The 22182-nt window shown below is 33.7% G+C and overlaps 1 protein-coding gene and 1 long non-coding RNA gene across 2 annotated transcripts; both read left to right on the top strand.

Annotated features, from left to right (window-relative positions):
- The first annotated feature begins 9483 nt into the window (after nt 1–9483).
- Nucleotides 9484–11495, top strand: LOC120219316 (transcription factor bHLH123-like). Its single transcript, XM_039216135.1, has 8 exons — nt 9484–9517; nt 9734–9897; nt 9991–10402; nt 10508–10612; nt 10743–10808; nt 10929–10994; nt 11087–11140; nt 11229–11495. The coding sequence occupies exons 1-8, from the start codon at nt 9515–9517 to the stop codon at nt 11355–11357; spliced, it is 999 nt and encodes a 332-aa protein (XP_039072066.1). The 5' UTR covers nt 9484–9514; the 3' UTR covers nt 11358–11495.
- A 4685-nt stretch (nt 11496–16180) lies between these two features.
- On the top strand, nt 16181–16824 carry LOC120219335. The gene is made up of 3 exons (XR_005525290.1): nt 16181–16347; nt 16420–16627; nt 16718–16824. It is a non-coding gene; the product is annotated as an uncharacterized LOC120219335 (long non-coding RNA).
- Nucleotides 16825–22182: the final 5358 nt, after the last annotated feature.

Raw genomic sequence — 22182 nt, 5'->3', positions numbered from 1 at the left:
TTATTTGCTCAGATTAAAAGGAATTAATCGTCAATAACTGATTAGATAAACTTTTATATATATATATATATATATGAATGAGAAGCAGGAAATTCATTTCTAAAGTATCCCATCAAACAAACCTGCCCTAACACCTAAAACAAAACCTCAATCAAAATTCATATCAAACAAGTAATATTCACAATCTCAGAAACAAGAAGTGATATATTTCAGTCATGGCAGATGAGTTTAGTGCAGAAACAAACTGGTGGGATAGAACAGCTGCAGGTTCTTTTTCTTCTTTATCTTCTGGTCTAAACAATAGTTTGGGAACCTTTGGTTGGGCAACAGAAATGGCTGTGTAACACCCCAATTTAGGGGCTAAATTTAAGAAAATATAAATTGGTGGATTTAATTTGGTATTTTGAAAGAAACAGGGGATTAAATTGTAAAGTTCTAAAGTTGGCAAACCATTTTCAGAAGTGCAGAAAGTTCAGTGGCTAAACCCATGATTTAACCATTTTTTTTAATATGTTGAATTATAAATCTGATTCTCGTGCGCAGGCAGCAGAAATTTTCCAGATTTCCCTTCTCCAGCAACCCAACTTCCAACTCCGATCTACTCGCCGTCCGACCTCCAAACGACGAGCCGAAACAACCATCGTGTTCGTTGTGAACCGAGGAACAAAACCCCTCAAACCTTTCGTCGTGAATCATCGCCGTTCGTCGTGAATTTCAGTCGGAAGTATCGTCGGTAATAACTCGGTTATAGTTGGTTTTTCATCGATTCACGACGATCGGGTCATCCGTTTACGACACCTCCCGCACCATCGTGTTCCTTGTGCCGTTCCGAGTCCACCGGTGTTCTCCTTTTTCTCCGGCGGCGGCGGCGCGTTGGGAGGTGAACCGGTCAAACTTCCCGATTTGTTGAAATCGAGCTCTCCGCCGTTCAAAATTGTGAACCGAGCTTTGTAAGTATCTCGAAATCGCTCAAAATAATTTTTAGAAATTTTTCCGGGATTTTATCACTGTTCACGCGCCCCCACGCGCCGCCACTGCGCGTGGGGAAGGAAAAGTGACCGGTTTGACCGGTTTTGGAACTGTTTTGACCGGTTTGACCGGTCACAACCCGACCCAACCCGTTTACCCGACCCGACCCGTTGACCCGACCCGTTGACCCGACTCGACTCGTTGACCCGACCCGTTGACCCGTTGACCCGTTGACCGTTGACTACTGTTGACCAAAACTTTGACTGGCTTTGACCGGGCATTAAACGACCTTTGACTTTGACCGAGTATACCTATCCTGACATTTTTCGACGTTCCAAATCCGATTCCGCTGTCCGTTTTTCGAAATTCGAACCCGAAGGCCTCGAAATTGTCAGTCAAACCCGTTGACTTTGATTTTGACCGAAAATTCCAAATTCCGAAAAGTCATATTTTATGCTTTCGACGTCCTGAATCCAAATCCGAAGTCTGTTTCGCCAAATTCGAACCCGGTAAGCCGTCTTTCACTGATTTATCACCCGATTCGATCCGTTTATCGTAATTAAGCTCTGTTTCTGATATAATTTATGTTGATATGTATCTGAGGAATTATTGGAAGTTGAATTGAAGATCAAAGGCGTTCGAATGGAATTTTTATGGTCGATCAGTATTGCACGGAAATCGAGGTAATACTTTACTACCTCTTTATGCTTTATGGAACATGTTGATATTGGTAAATGCATGAATAAGATAATGTTGGTCACTTTTGTGGAGTTGAATAATTTATTCACTCGATATGAATGTGGTAGAAATTCTGTAACGGAATACGGATCGAATGACTAAGATAAGAGATTGATAATTGTTAGAATTAAATTACAAGTTTGTGATTGGTGATAAAGAAATCAGCTCTGGATTTGTAACTTATATTTTATATCATCAAAGGTTAAATGTTAAAGATACTTGGATGAAAAATTATGAGAATACTCCGATATGGTAAAATTACGAAATTACCCTTATGTTGGAAAATGATAAGAATTGCCCTGGAAGTTGGTTAATAACTCTGAAAAGACATATTGAAATTATCCGGTTAAGAAATTACGAAATGCCCTTGAGAGATAAAATAGTCTGATTTGACCCTGAATGAGAAAGTACTTTGAGGATTTGTACTTAACTCGATTAAGTACGAATTTAATTGTTAAGATCCTGTCTTTGTACAGAAAAATTTATAATATTCCGTTTGTAAAATCTGAGAAGACACTTGACTCGAAAATATTCGAATAAGGAGTAAATACTTGAAGAGTAATTTATCGGAGGTATTCTGCTGACAGAATTGTTCGAAAGGACTGAAGTAAATGATAAGATTGAATTAAATAATAAGACCGGATGGAAGGAAATGATTGAAATATTCTAGAATTATAAAATGACCAAATTACCCCTGGAATGGAAATGACTCAAGAATGTCACCAAGCTCAGGAATGAATGGATATACTCAAGCTGTGAAATGAATAGAAAAAAAATGTTAAGCACCAAAATGACCAAAATGCCCTTATGACCTAGAATAAGTAAATGTCTTGGATTAATTAAGAAATCCAATAAACATGGATGTTGTGCTACCAGTAAAAGTTGTGGAACGCAACTTAAGTGATTAACCAACGTTAGTACTATATCATTACTGAATGATATAAGTATCACTTGAATGTTTGTTCATCTTCTCAAATTTGGATCGATGATAATTCTGGAAGTACTTGGCGCAGCTCAACTCTAGAGCGCATACAGTACTAATAAGTGGGTAGTCGTTAGTCAAATCAACCACGAATACCAGAATGACTTTATTATATTAATAAGTTGAAATGAAATGAAGTACAACGTGTATTTGAAATTCAGAAATGTCTGAATTATTCTGGAAAACTTTAAAGTAATCGGGATAGACTTGCTTACCAAACGAACTAAGTAACATCAATGACTAAGGATTAAATAGGTGATTTGATGAGTTTGGAAACACTGTTGAACTTACATGATGAATTGTCATTATGGGTTATGAGCCATGGATCAAGTACGTCAGTATTTCCTGATATTGTTGAAACGTGGAAATGAAATAAAGACCGTTGGAAGATTTATTCAGTGATGATTATGGGATGATCTATGGATCTGCACTATGGTATTAAAGAGTGAATACACTGGAAGGATAATGAATTGACTTGTTGACATGCATCAGTTTGAGAGTTGTGTAACTCGAGTTGTTTGATAATATGATCGATAGTCGTAGATTGTAAATGACTTGAATCTTCGATTCTATATTTCATCTAAAATCACTTCGGTCATGTTTGAAAAAAAAAAAAACAAGTAACGCAGATGGAAAAGATTCTGAATATCCCATTTGGTTCAATTGGGCTGAAATCCTATGAATTTAAAGTATATTCATGAATACCCCTGATTGTTTGGGTAATGGAATCACTCGCAGTAAATCTGAATTTAGAATTATTATGTATAAAGGTTCCTGAACGTTTTCCTAAAGCACACGAAAATATAGTGAGATTCTAATGTATCAACATTAAATGTCTGGCTAGATCGGTTAGTAATCGATTCTCCTCAATAGAACCTTGTTCCAGGAATTCGATCAAATTTCATAAGTTTCATGTTATCCAAAATGATAACTACTGGAAATACTGGGATTCTCTAGTGTGTTCCCTACTTATTACTGAACTGTTTTATTGGTTTTAATATGTGGTACACCGAATTCATTGGTTATTATTTTATTGATGCACCAATTTAATGTGACAATTTATGGAATATGGCTGCTATCTAATTTTTGTTTTGAACTGGTATATGATTACCATGTTTTTGGATTTATGGAATTTGTGTCACGGTGCAATTGAATTTTGGAATTGAATTACGATGGAATAGCTCTGATCAAGCTAACTGGGCCTAATGTGACTCTTGAGGGCCCCAAGATGTTTCATTAGGTCGGCTTTCCTTTGCTGTGTGCTTAGGGTAAGCTATATGGACTCATTGACTTGGGCTTAAGGATACAAGCTTCAGAGCCTATCCTTAAGTCGGCTTTCTTTTTGCTATGTGCATAAAGTAAGCTATATGGAAAATAATTTTGGCAACTACTGATGGTGTACCAGAAAAAGGTTTAAACTATGATTTTCAAAAGTTAAACTCTTTTACAAAATTGTGAGATTTACTGGACTAAGATTTGTACCTATTATGATTTTATTATACTGTTGGAACACACTAGACATCCTATTCGATCTCCTGAAAATATCATACTTTGAAAGGTTTCTTATGAACTGAGATTCATGGCTTCTACTCTATGAACTTCTAAGGGAACCCCAAATTATTCTGCAAGCTGGTATACATATGATTCAATAAGGAAATTATATGGCTTTCCATTTATCTACATGTCATGTAGCATCATCTGGTAGTTCTGTATTACTGAGCTTTCCAAAGCTCACTCTATTACTCACATTTCAGGTTAAAACAATTATACCAGTGCATCTATCGACTTCAGTAAGGGAGTTCTTCCGGCGTGGTTGCAGAGTATGGTACTTGTGATTAGGGGGCATGTAATTGTATTTTGATTTATATACGAGTTTGGAAATCTGTTTTATTTTTAAATAGTGATAAATGATTTTATAAGTTTACATGTTCTGATAAAAAGTTTTAAAATTTCCGCTATTTTTACGGTGGGTCGCTCCGGTGACCCTAATGTGACTTCCCGAATCGGATCGGGCTAACCGCATCGGTTTGGGGTGTTACATTTAGTGGTATCAGAGCTATGGTTTAAGTCAAAATTTTTCAAGATAGACCGGCCGGTCAAATGTCAAAATATGTCTGATCAGTACATGCCCCTAGACTGCAATCGTACCTCTCTGAGCCGGAACTCCAGGGCTGAGTCCCTATCTGTAATGAGTAAACCAAAGTTTCTATCTGCTAAGGCTATACTTGTACAAAAAGGAATACCAGTAACATCTGTCTTAACGCAGTAAAGTACCTTAGCCATGTGAGAGTTATTCATCTGAGAATTTCTGACTCGACTCCGGAAATGAAATTGAGATATGTTGCTACTCTACGAGCCTATTCACGTATCCAATGCTGAATTGATTTCACAAGGATAAAGTTGTTTTGATTATTTACTTGGACTGAGGGAGAATTCTGAAGAGATTGATTACCCGAGAAAATTTTCATTCAGATTCTTTTATTGAAATGAGGAAAAGTTCTGATAAGAATGTATACTCAACTGGTTAAGGATTAGTGAAGGATCTGTGTTTCTAGATATGAAAAAAAAAAACTGATGAAAGTTTTATTTTTGCAATAATGTGACATGAATGAATTTCGAGGACGAAATTTTTTTAAGGAGGGGAGAATTGTAACACCCCAATTTAGGGGCTAAATTTAAGAAAATATAAATTGGTGGATTTAATTTGGTATTTGAAAGAAACAGGGGATTAAATTGTAAAGTTCTAAAGTTGGCAAACCATTTTCAGAAGTGCAGAAAGTTCAGTGGCTAAACCCATGATTTAACCATTTTTTTAATATGTTGAATTATAAATCTGATTCTCGTGCGCAGGCAGCAGAAATTTTCCAGATTTCCCTTCTCCAGCAACCCAACTTCCAACTCCGATCTACTCGCCGTCCGACCTCCAAACGACGAGCCGAAACAACCATCGTGTTCGTTGTGAACCGAGGAACAAAACCCCTCAAACCTTTCGTCGTGAATCATCGCCGTTCGTCGTGAATTTCAGTCGAAAGTATCGTCGGTAATAACTCGGTTATAGTTGGTTTTTCATCGATTCACGACGATCGGGTCATCCGTTTACGACACCTCCCGCACCATCGTGTTCCTTGTGCCGTTCCGAGTCCACCGGTGTTCTCCTTTTTCTCCGGCGGCGGCGGCGCGTTGGGAGGTGAACCGGTCAAACTTCCCGATTTGTTGAAATCGAGCTCTCCGCCGTTCAAAATTGTGAACCGAGCTTTGTAAGTATCTCGAAATCGCTCAAAATAATTTTTAGAAATTTTTCCGGGATTTTATCACTGTTCACGCGCCCCCACGCGCCGCCACTGCGCGTGGGGAAGGGAAAAGTGACCGGTTTGACCGGTTTTGGAACTGTTTTGACCGGTTTGACCGGTCACAACCCGACCCAACCCGTTTACCCGACCCGACCCGTTGACCCGACCCGTTGACCCGACTCGACTCGTTGACCCGACCCGTTGACCCGTTGACCCGTTGACCGTTGACTACTGTTGACCAAAACTTTGACTGGCTTTGACCGGGCATTAAACGACCTTTGACTTTGACCGAGTATACCTATCCTGACATTTTTCGACGTTCCAAATCCGATTCCGCTGTCCGTTTTCGAAATTCGAACCCGAAGGCCTCGAAATTGTCAGTCAAACCCGTTGACTTTGATTTTGACCGAAAATTCCAAATTTCCGAAAAGTCATATTTTATGCTTTCGACGTCCTGAATCCAAATCCGAAGTCTGTTTCGCCAAATTCGAACCCGGTAAGCCGTCTTTCACTGATTTATCACCCGATTCGATCCGTTTATCGTAATTAAGCTCTGTTTCTGATATAATTTATGTTGATATGTATCTGAGGAATTATTGGAAGTTGAATTGAAGATCAAAGGCGTTCGAATGGAATTTTTATGGTCGATCAGTATTGCACGGAAATCGAGGTAATACTTTACTACCTCTTTATGCTTTATGGAACATGTTGATATTGGTAAATGCATGAATAAGATAATGTTGGTCACTTTTGTGGAGTTGAATAATTTATTCACTCGATATGAATGTGGTAGAAATTCTGTAACGGAATACGGATCGAATGACTAAGATAAGAGATTGATAATTGTTAGAATTAAATTACAAGTTTGTGATTGGTGATAAAGAAATCAGCTCTGGATTTGTAACTTATATTTTATATCATCAAAGGTTAAATGTTAAAGATACTTGGATGAAAAATTATGAGAATACTCCGATATGGTAAAATTACGAAATTACCCTTATGTTGGAAAATGATAAGAATTGCCCTGGAAGTTGGTTAATAACTCTGAAAAGACATATTGAAATTATCCGGTTAAGAAATTACGAAAATGCCCTTGAGAGATAAAATAGTCTGATTTGACCCTGAATGAGAAAGTACTTTGAGGATTTGTACTTAACTCGATTAAGTACGAATTTAATTGTTAAGATCCTGTCTTTGTACAGAAAAATTTATAATATTCCGTTTGTAAAATCTGAGAAGACACTTGACTCGAAAATATTCGAATAAGGAGTAAATACTTGAAGAGTAATTTATCGGAGGTATTCTGCTGACAGAATTGTTCGAAAGGACTGAAGTAAATGATAAGATTGAATTAAATAATAAGACCGGATGGAAGGAAATGATTGAAATATTCTAGAATTATAAAATGACCAAATTACCCCTGGAATGGAAATGACTCAAGAATGTCACCAAGCTCAGGAATGAATGGATATACTCAAGCTGTGAAATGAATAGAAAAAAAATGTTAAGCACCAAAATGACCAAAATGCCCTTATGACCTAGAATAAGTAAATGTCTTGGATTAATTAAGAAATCCAAATAAACATGGATGTTGTGCTACCAGTAAAAGTTGTGGAACGCAACTTAAGTGATTAACCAACGTTAGTACTATATCATTACCTGAATGATATAAGTATCACTTGAATGTTTGTTCATCTTCTCAAATTTGGATCGATGATAATTCTGGAAGTACTTGGCGCAGCTCAACTCTAGAGCGCATACAGTACTAATAAGTGGGTAGTCGTTAGTCAAATCAACCACGAATACCAGAATGACTTTATTATATTAATAAGTTGAAATGAAATGAAGTACAACGTGTATTTGAAATTCAGAAATGTCTGAATTATTCTGGAAAACTTTAAAGTAATCGGGATAGACTTGCTTACCAAACGAACTAAGTAACATCAATGACTAAGGATTAAATAGGTGATTTGATGAGTTTGGAAACACTGTTGAACTTACATGATGAATTGTCATTATGGGTTATGAGCCATGGATCAAGTACGTCAGTATTTCCTGATATTGTTGAAACGTGGAAATGAAATAAAGACCGTTGGAAGATTTATTCAGTGATGATTATGGGGATGATCTATGGATCTGCACTATGGTATTAAAGAGTGAATACACTGGAAGGATAATGAATTGACTTGTTGACATGCATCAGTTTGAGAGTTGTGTAACTCGAGTTGTTTGATAATATGATCGATAGTCGTAGATTGTAAATGACTTGAATCTTCGATTCTATATTTCATCTAAAATCACTTCGGTCATGTTTGAAAAAAAAAAAAAACAAGTAACGCAGATGGAAAAGATTCTGAATATCCCATTTGGTTCAATTGGGCTGAAATCCTATGAATTTAAAGTATATTCATGAATACCCCTGATTGTTTGGGTAATGGAATCACTCGCAGTAAATCTGAATTTAGAATTATTATGTATAAAGGTTCCTGAACGTTTTCCTAAAGCACACGAAAATATAGTGAGATTCTAATGTATCAACATTAAATGTCTGGCTAGATCGGTTAGTAATCGATTCTCCTCAATAGAACCTTGTTCCAGGAATTCGATCAAATTTCATAAGTTTCATGTTATCCAAAATGATAACTACTGGAAATACTGGGATTCTCTAGTGTGTTCCCTACTTATTACTGAACTGTTTTATTGGTTTTAATATGTGGTACACCGAATTCATTGGTTATTATTTTATTGATGCACCAATTTAATGTGACAATTTATGGAATATGGCTGCTATCTAATTTTTGTTTTGAACTGGTATATGATTACCATGTTTTTGGATTTATGGAATTTGTGTCACGGTGCAATTGAATTTTGGAATTGAATTACGATGGAATAGCTCTGATCAAGCTAACTGGGCCTAATGTGACTCTTGAGGGCCCCAAGATGTTTCATTAGGTCGGCTTTCCTTTGCTGTGTGCTTAGGGTAAGCTATATGGACTCATTGACTTGGGCTTAAGGATACAAGCTTCAGAGCCTATCCTTAAGTCGGCTTTCTTTTTGCTATGTGCATAAAGTAAGCTATATGGAAAATAATTTTGGCAACTACTGATGGTGTACCAGAAAAAGGTTTAAACTATGATTTTCAAAAGTTAAACTCTTTTACAAAATTGTGAGATTTACTGGACTAAGATTTGTACCTATTATGATTTTATTATACTGTTGGAACACACTAGACATCCTATTCGATCTCCTGAAAATATCATACTTTGAAAGGTTTCTTATGAACTGAGATTCATGGCTTCTACTCTATGAACTTCTAAGGGAACCCCAAATTATTCTGCAAGCTGGTATACATATGATTCAATAAGGAAATTATATGGCTTTCCATTTATCTACATGTCATGTAGCATCATCTGGTAGTTCTGTATTACTGAGCTTTCCAAAGCTCACTCTATTACTCACATTTTCAGGTTAAAACAATTATACCAGTGCATCTATCGACTTCAGTAAGGGAGTTCTTCCGGCGTGGTTGCAGAGTATGGTACTTGTGATTAGGGGGCATGTAATTGTATTTTGATTTATATACGAGTTTGGAAATCTGTTTTATTTTTAAATAGTGATAAATGATTTTATAAGTTTACATGTTCTGATAAAAAGTTTTAAAATTTCCGCTATTTTTACGGTGGGTCGCTCCGGTGACCCTAATGTGACTTCCCGAATCGGATCGGGCTAACCGCATCGGTTTGGGGTGTTACAGGCTGATATCAAACTATCATCTTCCATGGATTCTATCTCACCACCATCGTCAGTTGTTTTCCAAGATAACCCAAAACTTGAAGCCGGAGCTGCTAATTTACACATGATGCACATGATGGAGCTTGGCCTTTCCTCTCAACCCATGGACTGGAATCAAGCTTTTATGTAAGTACTGCTATATATATATATATATATATGTATGTATATGTTTTATCTTTTGAAGGTGTTGATTAAAGCTTTTGATGTGTGTTTTCATAGCCGTGGGGAGAAGAATGAGCATAGTTTCAAATCCATGCTCGAAGAACATAATCTGGAAACTTCATCTGTTATCAATATGGATTCAACAGCTTTATATGGGAGTTCTTCATCTATTCTGCAAGGATTCATTTTGGAGTCTGAAAACAATAAAGTCCACGAGAGTCGTTCGGTCAATGATTATCAATATGGGATGAACAGTAATGATCATCATCAACTGTCGCCTAATTCTTGGTCTAAAGTCCCTCAATTCTTGAGAAATTATCCTACAAAACATGGACAATTACATTTCTCAAATAATGCTCCTTTTTGGAATCCATCTGCAGCGGCGGCTGATCATAATGTCAGGCCGCCTGGGTTTCTCCCATCACTGCAAACCCAGATTCAAACAACAAATTTCGATGAAAAGCCAAAGGTACTATTTAAAAAAAGAACACTTTATTTTGAAGAATCTTTTACTTTTCATATTAGGGTTTGGAATATTTTGTGTATTAAATTCTTTATCTTCATATGTCATTAGAATACATCTGAGGCTCGAGACTCAAGCACTGTCGTGAAGAAAAGTGGAAACGAAGCCTCATGTAAAAGGCCTCGAAGTGAAACCCCATCTTTGCCCGCTTTCAAGGTACTTTCTTCTTCTTCTTCTTGGTCTAATTTTGATATTGGTCCTTTAGTTATGCCGAAGTTTAGAATTTAATCCCTTTATGATACCATGTAAATAAAGACGAGAATTTGTATGGCTTTGATTATGATAGGGGAGAAAAGAGAAGATGGGAGATAGAATCTCTGCACTCCAACAATTGGTTTCACCTTTTGGAAAAGTGAGTTTTCTTATCAATTCTTTTACTTAAATAGTGTGGTGTTGATCAGAATTCATATTTTGATTTGAATTTCGTGAAAGTTTATGATTAATGTTTTTTTCTTCTTCCCATTATATGTAGACTGATACGGCCTCGGTGCTGTCAGAAGCCATTGAGTACATAAAATCCCTCCATGATCAAGTCAATGTAAGCTTCATTAACAACTAGTGTTTTTCTATATAAAGATTCAAAACATAAAATATCAAAAGTTTCCCCATTTCTTCACTATATTCTTTCAGGTTTTAAGTACTCCATACATGAAAAATGGAGCTGCCACTCAATATCATCACCAGGTAATAATTATACTTCATAGAAATCCTTTGTTATTTTAGGGTTTCTACTCTTTGTCATTTTTATGCATTTTTTCCTCTACTAATGCAGAACTGTGAGAAGTCCATGGACCTAAGAAACCGGGGACTGTGCCTCGTTCCAGTCTCGAGCACGTTTCCGGTGACACACGAGTCTACGGTGGATTTCTGGACACCGACATTTGGGGGAACATTCAGGTAGGAACGAAGATAAAACTGTGGATTAGGGTTATTCAGGTAGGAGACCATTGGAAAACAGTAATTTGTTTGTAATCATTTAAGAATAATCACTATGAACAAGTTATATTGGATTAGGGATATTGAGAATTGAAAAACAATTACTGATTTTATAGGGAAAAACTTCATAGAGTAATGAGAAAAATAAATAAATGTTGTCAAAGATAATTTTTTTTTTGTTTACTAACATTATCAATTAGGGCTTTAATTTGATAATAATAAGAAGAAAAGAAATTGATTTCTGAATTGAAGTGTGGGGATGTCATTTGATTGGAAATCTAACTTTTAATTCTATTATTATTACTAATAATATTATTTGGAATATATGGGCTAGTGGAAGTCACAAGGTGGGTCTTTCGGGCTATATCTTTTTAGAAAACTATATTTCTTCTGTCAAATCAAATTTGTCTCTTATTAAATTTTATTGGTATTCATTTAATTTCAACTCATTATTATTTAAAATTTAGTATCGATAAAAATATGAAAAAATATATTTTAAAAATGTTCAATTAAATCATTTTTTAAATATATATTTTACAAAATTTAATTATTTAAAATAATTAGGATCAAAGTTTTAAAATTTTAAATTTAAAAAATCAATAAAAAATAGATTTAGTAGGAAAGAATTATTGGGATAAAGTATGTAAAAATGCTATCAATCATGTTTTTGTGCTTTTCCAAGTGAGTGGTCACGTTGAGGAGCTTTTATCGGAAGGTAAAGTAGAAAAAACAAAACAAAAATGGTAAACATTAATATAAATTTCATGTAAAATATTAAATAGTTTAATATATATTAAAATGTAATTTACTCATGGAGAATTTTTTTAATAATGTGAATGAAAAAATTATAAAATATATAATGCGATTTTTAAATTATTTGTTTGAATGAGATATTTGCTACATTAATTATGAGAGATGTATGAATTATTATGAGACACCATCAAGCTTGAATAAGAGAGAAGCCAAAATGTAACACACCTCCCTCAACTCTTAATCACAATGCGACTCCCATAAAAATTTAATGACTTTTTTTTTTCAAAAAATAAGTTAAAAATTAGAAAATTAAATTTACAGGAAAAGAGAGCGGTGGAGTTGGTAGTAGGAATGGCAACGGGTCGGGTTTTGCTCGCCCCATCCCCGAACCCGAAATAAATTCCCGTCCCCGACCCGATCCCCGACGGGTTTTTTATCGGGGCACCCCGTCGGGGATTTTTTTGCCCCGTCCTCAAACCCGACCCGAAATATTATACCCGAACCTAAACCCAAACCCGAAAATATTTTATATATAATTAATATAAAAAATATAAAATATTATATATATATATAATCGGGGTGGGTCGGGGCGGGGATACCTTGCCCCGAACTCGAATCCGACCATAAAAAAATCCCCGAACTCAAACCCGACCCGATATCATTCAACCCGACCTGACCCGAACTTGAACGGGTTTCGAATTTCTCCGTCGGGTTCGGGTTATACTGCCATCCCTAGTTGGTAGGATAAGAGTTAAGAAAAGAACAAGAATTGTAGAGATAACAAGCTCACATCAACAAATACAAAAGTTAAAAGATTGACAAGTCGTAGGAAGTGCAATGCGACTCCCACGAGTCGTAGAGATCACAATGCAATTTCGATTCCCACTATAGTATTTACCATATTTGAACAAATAATGTAAAATGCAACATTATTTCAAAAAAAAAAACTCACATCATGACATAACTAAAGATTATATATGATAAGATAGAAAATTTAATTAATTTTAAAAAAATTAAGATACAAACGTTTATTATTATCAATAGAGAAGAACAATATTTTTGACACTTACATAATAATAAAACATTAACAATTAAATTTATCACAACTTAAACATAACATATATGAACTGACTGCAAACACCTATCAATATGACATAACTAAAGTCCAAATTAAGTTAGATCAACAGCATAATCAAATACTCACTAACCAGAGAAACGATATTAAATTCAATCTTAAAATTACTTTAAAAAATGTCATATTGTAGGTTTTTTAGGATGACATCATATTGTATTTTATATCTTAATTCCATCAGCCTTAAATATATTTTATTAACTTTTATGAAAGATATTAGTTAAAAATGAGAATAGAATAAAGATCCTTTTTTTAAATTAGTACAGTAATGATATCTTTCTTTTTGTTTAACTTGGATTAATTTAAAAAGTAAAGATGATTTTAGGATTTATTTGGGTTATTTCATTATTAACAAATCTAATTAAGAGTAGTATTTGTGTATAATGTACTTCTAGTAATAAAATGATGATATAGTATCAATAATAAATTTATTTTCAAAATTTTAATAATATATTGTTATTAAATTTTAATAAATTTATTTTCAATAGTAAAGATCCTTTTAATATTATTTTTCGGAGATTTAATAAAAGAATAAATATTAAAATTAAATATATTCGCATTTAGTTTACTTTTAAAGTCAATTTATCTTTAATTCTCATTCATTACTCAATCATTTTAGACATATCATGAACTGTTTTAAAAGTCTAATAAATTATAATGTAAAATCATAAATCTATTATTACAACATTCAAATCAACAAATAAATAATATGCTTCAAAGTTCCAAAAAGTCCATTATTTCCCAACAAGATCCACGATTCAACCATTTTGTAAAACTCGTGTCACCATTGTATTAATCAAATAAAAGTAAACAAAATTTAAATTGTATCCCGTATCACCATCGTATTGACCAAATAAAAATAATATTAGAAAATGACACACGATTCTTGATGAAAAGAGAGAAAATATTGTGGAAATTTAAAAAAAATAATAAAAAATATTATATCAATATTGTCGTTAAATTTTTAATGGTCAGTTACAAAATTATGGAGAAAGGGTGATGTTAATAATACTTTTACAAAAAAAAGTGATTTTGTGACTAAAATAGGAGAGAAGTAACACGTTGGTGACTAATGACTTAGTTTACCCAATAAATAGTCAACTTCAAAGTTTCATCGAGGGACAGCCACCGATATTGTAAGTTTATTCTGAGAGATCGCTGTTTTCCTCTGACTTAAATCTTGTCCACTTCGGACATTCGGGAAAGCCAGACGCACCGGAGAAGGTAAGATGATGAATTCGTTGTTCAACATCATGACAACATCCAACGTGGTCGGCTACTCGTTCCTCGACACGAAGGAGTGCAGTATTGATGTATCTAATGGCTGCATTTGGACAATACTTATCTTGCAGTGCATGTCAGTGTTCATCAACTCCAGTGGCTTATCGCTTGTCCAGGGATCCCATGCCTGAAAACAAAAACAGGTTTAACAACTTCAGTAAAACCATAAATGAATACGCATTGGCACGAAAGGCTCCCAAACTATGATCCTCTTTCTAAATTGGTCCCTAAACTTCTAAATGTTCCAATTTCATTCCTAAACTATGACCATTTTTCTAAATTGGTTTCCAAACTTTTTCAGCAGTTCAATTTCATCCCAAATTATATGTATACACTAATCACATTCCATGTTAACAAAATCATTGGACCATGCTATCTTATTATATGTTTGAAAAAAAATAAAGTTTAGGTTAAACTGTGATTAGAAATATATTTGGATGAATTTGGGGATGAAATTGAAATATTTAAAAGTTTGCGGACTAATTTAGAATGAAGTCATAGTTTGAGAATGAATTATAATGTTCAAAATTTTATGGACTAATTTAGAACGAGTATATGAGTTTGAGGACGAAATTAGAATATTCAAAAGTATAAAAATTAATTTATAATAAACATCATAGTTTAGAGACATATGATACAATTAACTCTTTTAATTATGAATGTCCCGAATGTACTTGCTTCAATTGTACCGAACGATGCCGTCTTTGGCTAATATCAATCGTATTAAAAATTTATAAAAAAAACTTAATGTTTATTGTATTTTATCAGTTTATTTTATTAATTTGATCTATAATCATAAAAAAATAACCTTCTAAATTTTCATATTTAAAAAAAATTATAATATAATATTGTTTTCGATGATTTGGAAAACTATTTAAAAAATTATGTCAAATATTTTGTTTGATAATTAAAAATATCAGCTGCAGCAGTGACAGTTGCCTGTGCTTGCGAGGCTTTTACCCATCAGGGAAGCGGATAATACAAGGCCAATACGGAGAGTGTACGAGGAGAACACCCCTAACATGTAAGAATGGAGATAATAGACAGATTCATCAAGATGAATAGCTTGAGGTATCCTCTAAATTCAACTCAGTTAAATCAGTTCATCCTATCCTTTTCCATTGGGTCCTCAATTATCGACCTCTGATGCTAAAACATGCGAAGAAGCTTGCTTGAATAACTGTAGTTGCAGTGCATATGCACATAGCAAAAGTGGCCATTGCTTAAGATGGTTTGGCGACCTTGTTGATCTTCAACAACTTTCAGCAAAGGATACTAGTGGAAGTACAATCTTTATCAGACTAGCAGCTTCCGAATTTGACAGTGGAAGAGGTAGTTTCTTTTAAAAACTTCTAACTATCTTGGCTATTAAATTGTTTCGGAATTTTTAATGTCTTGAATTCGATCTTTAGGAGCCAATAAGTATATATGGAAAATTGCAATCCCCATTGTTCTATTGGTGCTTCTTCCTGCGTCCTTCATTGTTTTTCAGAGGAATATGTTCAAAGACAAAGGTACTGTGTTTCGTATTAGTCTTTGTGAATTGATCTGCTACCTTGCTCGATATGCGAATGGATGTACTTACATATGCTGACCTCTGTCTTCAAAAACAGGGAAGATGAGCATCACCACTAGTAGCAGAGAATTTTCAGATACTGACGACCCCGGGAAACTTACGAGGAAGGACACCGCGTTTCCATTGTTTAATTTTGCTAGTGTATCGGAAGCTACTGAAAACTTCTCCTTGGAGAATAAGTTGGGAGAAGGGGGATTTGGTCCTGTTTATATGGTATGAAGTCTATAATCTTTTAAGACTATTACCAGAAATCAAGCTCAAGTTTTCGGATGGTTTTGATTGCAGGGAAAACTATTAAATGGACAAGAAGTAGCAGTGAAAAGGCTCTCCAGATGATCCACACAAGGGCTCGAAGAGTTAAAAAACGAGACGCTTATAGCAAAACTTCAACATCGAAACCTTGTTAGGCTATTAGGTTGCTGTTTAGAACAAGGAGAAAAGATACTGATCTATGAGTTCATGCCTAACAAAAGCTTGGATTCATTTCTTTTTGGTTTGTGATTTATGAATGCTTAAACCTTCCCTTTTCTCCCCAAGATTTGCTTTTGTTATGCAACAATTTGTTTTTGCAAATTTGTGGCAGGTTCAAACAATCAAGGACTACTAGACTGGGGAACAAGAGTTCGAGTAATTGAGGGGATCGCACAAGGGCTTCTATATCTTCGCCAATATTCGAGACTACGGATTATAATTCATGCAACACTTGAATCCCATTGTGTTGTCTCCTCAGTTCAAATGCTTACTTCCGAATCTTATTCATCGGCTAATTGCTTATGATGAACAAATAAATACTCTAGTGGGCTATCGGAGTTGAATTGATTAATTATTCTCTTGCTCTCTAAGATATAGAAGTTGTTATAAATACTTACAAGTAAAAACAATACTAAAAATTTCTAAACGTGGAAACAAATTATATATAAAGAAAAATACAATAAGACGGAGATCTAGAGGTCCAGCCACTGAGCTAAGCCAACCTTACTAAGTTTTCACCCATACTTATATTAAAGTTATTCTTTTATTCTCAAGGCATAATAACAAAATCAATTCTTAATATTTTATTGAATTTTCAATTTCACCCTTACTTTTTTATAATTTTAACCTTAATATTTTTTTAAAAAAAATTCAAATAAGACCTTTCATTCTTTATATTTTCCAAGCATAATAGTAAAATTGGTTTTCAATGTTTCATTGATTTTTCTTTTTTATCTTTAATTTTTTAAATAATTTCAATCTCAATATTTCAAAAAAAAATTAAATAAGGCCCGCTTGTTATATATATTCTCTAGGGGTTAGTAACACTTTTGAAAAGAATGACCAAAATAGGAAAGAAATGATATGCTGGTGACTAGTGATGTAGTTTACCCAATAAATAAGCAAGTTTTTCATCGAGGGACAGCCGCCGACATTGTAAGTTTATTCTGAGAGATCTGAGGGTTCCTCTGACTCAAGTCTAGTCCACTTCGGACATTCGAGAAAGCCGGTCGCACCGGAGAAGGTAAGAGGGTGAGTTCGATGTTCAACATCATCACGATATCCAACATGGTCGGCCTGTCGGCTGCTCGTTCCTCGACACAAAGGAGCTCAGTATTGATGTATCTATTAGCTGCATTTGGACAATACTTAATCTTGCAGGTCAGCGTTAATCAACTTTAGTGGCTTATCGCTTGTCCAGAGATCCCATGCCTGAAAACAAAAACAGTTTTAACAACTTCAGTAAAACCATAAACGAATCGGCATTGGCACGAAATGCTCACGTTTCATCATATGTTACAAAAGTCATAAGTCACAATATAATCTCAAAGCCACAAGTATTATTGGATAGAAGATCAGCAAGACATTACAAATGCTAGAGTGCAACCTTATTTTTTTTTAACTTAAAGTGTGATATAGGGTCTATTGGCTCTAAATCATCCTTAGGTATTTCTCCTAGAGAGATATTGTAAATCCATTTGATCTCAATATCAACACGCCTAGGCCCCACATAAGTCTAGGAGAATGTTGCTTATATCATGGTGGTTTACTGGTTTATATACTAGCTCATGGTGGTTTATATGCTAGCTCAAGGTGATTGAGGATGGTGGAGGCTCCGGAGCATATTATTTCCTCTTGAAAAGCTAAATAAACTTACTATATATGATTAAGGGTGTGCAAAACTATCCGACTCGGTCCACCCGATCCACCGACCCAGACCTAAAAAACCGGGTAATTTTTTTTTTAAAAATTATCCGACGTGGTCGGATCCGGGTCACAAAATTGAAGTTTTTCGGGTACCCGGTTAGTTTTTTCTAATATATATATATATATATATAGGATTATTTATATATATATATTAATAAATTTTGTATTTCAAACTTTTAAATTTTATGTTCGAATGTTGGAGTATGTAATTCGAAGTTTCGAACATTTAAATTTGTGTATATATATATTTTTAATTAATAATTTGAAAAAAATGGATACCCGCAAAAGCCGGGTACCCGATTACCAGATAATCGCAACATCCGCGTTGAGAAACGAGCCGAAAATCATTGACATGGATGATGCAAGTATCCGATAATCGTATACCCAAAAACCCGAGTAGCCGAATTTGCACAACCCTAGATATTATACCAATAGATATTGAAATATCCAAAACAAGGATATTTCCTCGACAAGGCCTTCATTACCATTCTTCAAACATCTTCCTTAACTCACAATCACGTTTTTTTTCAAAACAGTATCATGGCTATAAGATGTCCTCGATATTTTGCACCCTTTGATTACAATTAATGTCGTTATCGGTTTAAATCCACTAATAGCTTTATAAAATAGATTTTTTTTTCATTTACTCTAAAATTTTATTAATCCATCCATTTGACTAATATTGACTATTAAGTTTGATGGTTTCTTATCAGTTGATTATATATGTCATATCACGGCATTGTCATGTACACTTCTAGAAAAATTTTATTTGAAAAAGTCTAAAAATATATTTATAAATTATAAAAAATAAAATAGATTTTTATATTTTAAATTTTTTCATTTTTAATTGTTTAAAATATTACTATCTTTTAAGATTTCTTCTTTAATAAAAATTTAAAAAATACAATGTGATAAAATTATAGTCTCACGTGACTATAATATCTTATAAAAAGAATTCTATTAAGGATTAATGATTAAATTTGGTCAAATATCTTAATTAATTCAATTTCTTAATACGATATACAATTTTTTAACTCGGAGATTTAATTAGATACGAAAAAAAATTAAGATAATGACTTTTTTAAGTTTAAACCTTGAAGTATCCTTAAACCCAAAAAAAATATTAGGGTAAATTACAAATTTAACACCATAACTTTACATTTCACTCATTGTACTTTAAAAGTTTTTAATTTTCTCACTGACCTTAATACGTTGGACTTTTTTTTTCACTCAGTTATTTTCACATTAACGACTTTATAAATGGGTTGTTATATACATGCAAAATGACGTCATTTTGGTTAAAAAAATGACACCATTTTAACTTCTTTAATTATGTAACGGCTGAGTGACAAAAAATCTAATGCATTAAGTTCAGTGAGGAAATCAAAAACTTTTAAAGTTCATCGAGCAAAAAAAGAGAGAGTAAAATTTAGTGATGAAATTTGTAATTTACTCAAAATATTATGTCAAATTAAAATGGGAAGATTAAATTTTAATTTTTTTTATAATATCAAACAAAATCTTTCGCTAAGAACCTGTAACACCCCAACCCGTACCCGGATACGAGTCGGAGATGTCACATTAACTTTTAAAAACGATATTCTTACAAAATATCAAAACATTTGAACTCATTTTAAGAAAATACGATCATATATTATTGAATTGTGTTTGTTATAAAATTTTGAGGCAAAAACGTATTTATGAATAGTAAAATACGGTATGAACAGTACCGTGAACATGTACCCTGCTACAGTACCAAATGCTAATTTTTCCAGATTTCAAACAGGGAACCGATTCCCTGCTACAGGGTGCCGATTCCCCTGCTACAGTACTGCTACAATACTTCTATAAAACATACATAAAACTCATAGGATTTAAAACGTTCATTTCTATACATTTACCATTTACAAAAATACTTTTAAACATTACAAAACTTGTTCAAAGTATATCGGATTCCAGTCTTTTATATTACATGCCAACTAAATTCTATATAACCAAATACATGTAATTCAACTACATTCCTGATCTGATCTTCGGTAAGGAGAACTGACATGTCTTGTTCCTCTTTACTTCTCTTTTCGCTTTCTAAACCTAGGCGTGAAACAATCACACGCTAAGTCATAGACTTAGTGAGGCATATAAACAAGTAATGGAAACCATAAAACATTTCATATAACAAAATGTATACATGCACATATACCATCATTATCATGATCTCTATCATAATCATTAACCCATTTATCATATGATCTTGTACTTATCATTTCTGTATATCGTGTATCCTTTCATATAATCAATTCACACATATACATATATTATTAACATACTTATCGGTACTTATATTACTATCACTAATTTCTTTTTATCATATAAGCATATACATCATTTCATAACAGAGCACACATAGTATCACATCAATTAATTTATTATCTTTAAATCCCATGTATACTTTTGTGAACTTAAGGTATGTGAGTAGATTTAGGTTGTGCGCCACTATGCTGTCACCACAGCTCGTATAAATGTCCCGAAAAACCTATCCAGAGGTCATAAAGAATCTCAGCAATTGTCCATAGGTCCCGTAGAACCTAGGTAAACTGTCCATATGTTCCTTAGAACATAGTATACTGTCCATATGTCTCAAAAGAAATATGTAATTATGCCCATATGTCCCGAAACATAAGTAATTCTGTCCATATGTTCCGTAGAACATAGGTAATTCTGTCTATATGTTCCGTAGAACATAGGTAATTCCTCGACTCTTGGCATGCCAACTATACCACTAGCTCTCATATCACATAACATTGGCATTATCATTTATAACATTTTTGTATTCATATCATTTCTCTTATAATGGCATGTTCCTTCTATTATGTCACATACCACATGTATGTGTAAACATATATTTCATATGCATATAACTAATAACTCTTTTATTTCATATCATGTAATACCCTTACAGAGTATCATATCTTCTTATCATGTATTTCATGTCACATGTTCTTGCTTTCATATAGTCACATAGCTCATGTCAGCTAGTCACTTATGTTCACATATCACATTCATATCACATCATTCTTTCACACAGCTCTTTATCACATTTCATGTAATCACATATTTCTTCTCTTCTATCACATACCACATGTATGTGTAAACATCTATCTTATATCATATAACATGTATTACATATTGCATATTCATGTAATCATATAGATCATGTCACATAGCTTATATTATTTCTCATATTCGTATATATATATATATATATATGGTTCACTTTCACATATCACATTTCCTTTTTCTCTTATTTTATTCTCAAATATTCACATAACGTGGATCAAATATACATATAGTCACGTAAATCACTTTTGCATAGCTTATATCAACTTTTCATGCCATTTCACACGTCTTGTTACATTGCTTATATCTTACTTTTATGTCTTCTCATATACATATATTCACATATACATATCATTTCATTATTCTTACCATCACCATTAATCCATTTTTCTTACCATATTCATATCAATAACACATATATATCATAACAAACACATACTTCTATGAATTTATGCATTTTACTATTGGAAATAGGCTTATCACAAGTCTTATTTTCCATTGAACATCATATACTAAATAATGTGCGCTCACCTTGACCTTGCTTTGATTTGATCCTAATTCTTTGATTGTTCCAAAACTTGTTTAGGCTCAATATCTACACAAATATAATTTTTAACATAATTATCAGAAGCCTAAACCTTAAACTGGATATTACTAACTTAAGCTGATTTAATGAACCAAAATTCCATTTTTCCTTTAGGGGGTATATGTATCCCTGCATAATATGGAATTTTTCGTTCAAGCCCAGAAATC

Source organism: Hibiscus syriacus, unplaced genomic scaffold, assembly GCF_006381635.1.
Source record: "Hibiscus syriacus cultivar Baekdansim isolate YM2019G1 unplaced genomic scaffold, ASM638163v2 tig00110206_pilon, whole genome shotgun sequence".
NCBI classification, from domain to species: domain Eukaryota; kingdom Viridiplantae; phylum Streptophyta; class Magnoliopsida; order Malvales; family Malvaceae; genus Hibiscus; species Hibiscus syriacus.
Note: the sequence above shows the minus strand (reverse complement) of the source record. Positions and strands in the feature narration are given on the sequence as shown.